Below are 4,615 nucleotides of genomic sequence, written 5' to 3' on the forward strand. Positions count from 1 at the left end.
AAAGAGACAGCTCGCATGCAGTAAGATCCCAGTGAATTGCTTTGGAGTTTTGTTTTTTCTTTTTCTTTGCTAATCTTGTGGAGCTCGGCCAGAAGCCAGGTGCACAGTGAATGTGTCTCTCTCTATCCTTGCAGATCTGCTGTTCCCCATTGATGTTACCTCGGTCAAGAGAGAGCATGACTTCTTGGACAGAGACGCCATCGAGGCTTTATGCAGGTAAATGGGCATGCTCCCAGTTTCTTGTCGTTTCTCTCCTGTTTTTTTAAGGACATACAAGTGGTTTTCAAAAAGTTCATAGAGATTTCATATTTTGAAAAAATTGTGCATGAATTTCCAAAACAATCAACTCATACTTTAATTCCATTTTTACACAGACTTCTTGGCATCACCTTGTAATACTTACCAAAATGTCTTTGTTTGCTTTTGTTCTATGTCCAGTCTTCTTTTTTTTTTTTTTTTGGAGAGGTTTTTGCTATAGGGCGCATGCACTCGCCAGACAGAGAGGGACAGGGACAGAGAGACAGAAGGTGAGAAATCACCCCCTTGGGGGGGCACACCGCAGTCCCCTCCATTCTCCTCACAGAAACTTGGACACGCACGCACATGTGCCCGGCGTGAGTTTTAAGCCACCGGGTCCAGGACTCGAACCGCGGTCGACTACATGGGAGTCCAGCAACATAGCTACTACACTAACTGCTGGTCCCCCTATGTTCAGTCTTTGATTAGTACTTTATATAGTCAATGACATTGTTATAATTTATAGTCTTTTTCATTAAAAATGACGTAAAATCCCTTATTTAAGATAGCCTTTAAAATAGTATGTATGCTATCCTAGAAGGTACTCAAATAATCCCATTCCGTATTTGATACCATATGATTGCTGAAGCAGGCCACTTTCAGATGGTTTGGAAACTTGGAATAAGAGGTCTTAAATGTGATGGAATTGCAAGCCCAGCCAGGTACCCAAGCAGCCCAAGCTGCCGTCACAATGACCGGAAATGAATCATTCAAAGGAAGAAATGGGGGTGGGGACTGTGGCATGTTAGAGTCAGGACCATCGCTTGAATTCCTGGAAATGCCTCTGAGCCTCTTCGATCTCCCCAGGTATGAAATAGTACCGGTAGGGTTAAATAAGACTATGAATGACCCGACGCAACCTTCAGTGGCTAGCAGAGGGGTTCGCGAGCCCTGACGGGAACGGGGGCGAGCCATCAGTCCTTACTTCCTGCTGGAGGGTCTTCAGACGGAGGAAGCAGTTAAGCCGGCAGCAGGCGATGAGGGGACCCCAGTCATCCTTCCAGACTCCACTAGAGACAAAATTCCCATGTTGATTCGATTATACAATTAAATCATTTCTTTCTCTTTAGTTTCAGTATTTAACTTGGAGGAAAATCGTCCCGGTAGAAGGGGGTCCAGTGTGACTCGCCCTGTGCAGGCAAAGAGGGCAGTTGTGGCTCCTGGAAGCACCTTTCCCTCCTTGTGTAATCCGCTGCTGTTTGCCAAATCAAGCCATGGTCGTGGGGAAAGACAGATGGGATGTTTAGAACTGTGTGTGGAATCCACTAAGGCTCATGGGTTAAAAGGAAAAAAAAAAAGGATTAAGTACAGAAACACTGTCATTTTTCAAACCTAGTTAAATCCAGGGAACATGTACAGTTTCTGAAAGAAAGCGAACCCCAAGTGCAGCGCGGCAGCATGTGAAACCACGGCCGTGTCATCTGGAAGGAGATGTCGTGGTGAGGTCTGCGGACAGAAAGCAGTCAGACCTGGAATAAGAACTACTCCAGACATGTTTAAAATTCTTTCGCGCTTAGCTGTGGGACAGAGTTCATTTATGTCCAGCTCATCACTGGTGATGTGCATATGAATGAGGTCACTTCTACGATGGAGCTGAGGGAATATTTCAGCATTGCCCCAGATCACCCATTCCACATAGTTTAAGCCACTCAGAAAGTGGGCCTTCTGAACAGCAGCAGCAGCTTAGGAATCCCTGGGTCATAAAAATATCCCAGCCAGCATTTCAGCCCAAACAGTCGCAATTAAATTCTTGAATATTTCTTTTCCCTGAAATATTAGTGCGATTTGAAAGTGAACTTTCCTTTCTGAAGGGTAGGGCATCCTCTGTACTCGACAGCAACTCACACTGGCTCTGAGTGCCATTCCTGAGGCTGCATTGCTGTCGGTTCCCCCGGATCGGTGTTAACAAGAAAAGCCTTAAAGAAGCCGGCCCTCGGTCTGTAGTCAGACTCTAGCATGTTCTGGTTGACCTGCGGTTTTCTCTCATCCCACAGGCTAGCCACGCAAAGGGAATGAGGGACTAGATGTTGGGGTGCTTTAAGGATTAGAAGATCAGGGCCAACAGGTGGCATGGTGGTTAAGGCACTGGATTCCCAAATGGTTGCCTGCAGTTCGGGTCTCAGACCCAGCATCTTGAAAATCACACTGGGCGCATGCGCGTGCATTTCCAGATCCCAAGGGGAGAGTGAAAGAGAAGGATTGCAAAATGGCCATGCCCCTAAGGGGTGATCTCTCACTTTCCTTCTCTCTGTCTCTCTTTGGAGAGCACATGCACCATGTACCCGAGGGCAAAAAAAAAATCTAAAAAAAAAAAAAAAAAGCAGACCCAAATTTGAGCACAGGCAGAAAGGCCTGAGGTTGGATTTTTTTTTTTTTTAAATAGAAATTCTCAAAAACTTCACAGTAACAGTCTTCAGCGTGTTAGTAATAACGAACCCAAGGGCTCTGTCCATGTGTTCATAGAAATAGACTTTTCATGGAAATCACTCCCATTTTGAGAACGATTCCTGTTTTCATTGAAAAGGAAAAGATGGGAGCCATTTCCAGTCTCTTCCTCTGGCGCGTTAAGGCTCTGATTTGACAGCAGTAGACTTGAGATACTTGTTCTGTTCATTATGCATATTTACCTAATTTGTCACACTGGCTTATTCTAGGTACAGCCTATGACATTCAAGGACCAGCAAATACTGAAACTATAATATTGTTTCTGAAATTGTGCCTTGCGTCTTCTGAAATTCTCTCTAGGCTAATAGATTTATTTTGTTTTCTGTAGACTTCCCTCTTGGGCCTTGTTGAAATGTTTTGAACAATTTATTATAATAACATGTGGTAATCTGGTTACAAAAACTCAGTTTAAAAGTTTTACAAAATCTCACTTGGTTTCTCCTCCCCTCCAGCCCTGATGTGGGTGATATTTTATGCATGTATTTGCTAGAGTTCCTCTTAGAGATTGATTATGCACATTCGTGTATCTGTAATTTGCAGATTTTATAGCTGCTGTGGTCAAAACGCTGGTAGGTAAATAATCTTTAACATTTTTTAAGTGGGGCAGACTATTTGTAGACTGAATATGTTTTGTTTTGTTTTGTTTTTTTGAAAAGGACAATGATACTGTTGAACACACACAGATTGGTGATGACCAAAAGTTACAATGAAAGGACTAGTAAGGTGTGGGGGGGATTTAGATTGCTAACTGACATTCTTACATTCCCACTCTAAGGGGTTTACGTATTCGTTTCCTTAGAGAGATCAACTTTGGTCCCCGTCTTGCTGGTTTTGCTATACAATCCAACTTCGATGGATTATCTTGAAACATATACAGATCATATACTCTGTAGTCTGCTACTGGGATGCTTCTTGTAAAACCTCTGTCCTTCTGTAACTTTGGAAAAATACTCTAAATTACTCGTTTCCTTTGCAGCTAAAACTGACTCCTTCTGCAAACACAGCAAATAATTGTTTAAATGAAGTGTCATTGTGTAATGAGAAGTAGATACCCGCTGTGTCATCTTCAGGACGCACTTGGTTGTCAAACAGCCCTGGAGATGCCTAAGTTATCTAGAGCAGCCTATCTTAGAACAGAGTTTGACCTTGTCACCATTTCTGTTCTGTTAAAAGGGAAGTGGTTTTTTTTTAAAGCCTTGCACGAATTTCAGGAAAATATTAAGTATTGGAACATTTTCATTTGTCGAGTCTTGGAAAATTCTCCCTGGTCGCTTTTCCCCTCTTCTACAAACGAGGCCCCGCTCTCCACCACAGTGCTTTTCTCAGAGGACGTGCAGCTCCGAGCTCTTGACCCTTGATGGCCCACCCCGCGGTCCCTCCCTCTGCAGAGCAGGGTCCAAGTTGCCCAGGAGATAAGACAGACACATTCCTATGGAGCCCAGCCCTGGGAGGCCTCCAGGGAGAGGACCAGGCTTCTGGGCAGATGGTAGATGATAAGAGTGTGTTAGCCACTCCTGTGAGGGGTTCTTGGGAGGGCAATACCTTCCATTCATTACTATGATTAATACTATCTTGGGGAAGACAGAAGATACCGTGTTTGCATGCCAGAGCCACCATGTTCTAATTACTGGCTCTGGAGGAGATTTTTGAGCTCGCAAAGCCTCCATTTCTTCATTCATAAAATGAAGGTGAATTGTCCTGTCTATACCACAGGGTTGTTGGGAAGATGAAGATGTCAGTCCCCTATTCATCTAGCTAGAATGACTATTTAATGTCAGTTTCACCTTTCTGTAAATAACTTGGGTCTTGCGGTAGGCATTCTTTGAAGGTACTAGGGACAAATGAATCCCACAGAAATGGAGGGGGGGGGGGG

General features: G+C 44.0%; 1 protein-coding gene across 1 annotated transcript in view; it reads left to right on the forward strand.

The window, feature by feature from the left end:
• DLC1 (DLC1 Rho GTPase activating protein) overlaps positions 1-4,615 on the forward strand; it is a 55,731-nt gene that overhangs the window by 25,176 nt on the left and 25,940 nt on the right. Inside the window, exon 3 of the mRNA XM_006158983.3 lies at positions 135-216. Coding sequence (XP_006159045.1) covers positions 135-216 — 82 coding nt within the window. The remainder of the gene's footprint in view (positions 1-134; positions 217-4,615) is intronic.

Source organism: Tupaia chinensis, unplaced genomic scaffold (assembly GCF_000334495.1).
Source record: "Tupaia chinensis unplaced genomic scaffold, TupChi_1.0 Scaffold000619_1, whole genome shotgun sequence".
Taxonomy (NCBI): Eukaryota; Metazoa; Chordata; class Mammalia; order Scandentia; family Tupaiidae; genus Tupaia; species Tupaia belangeri.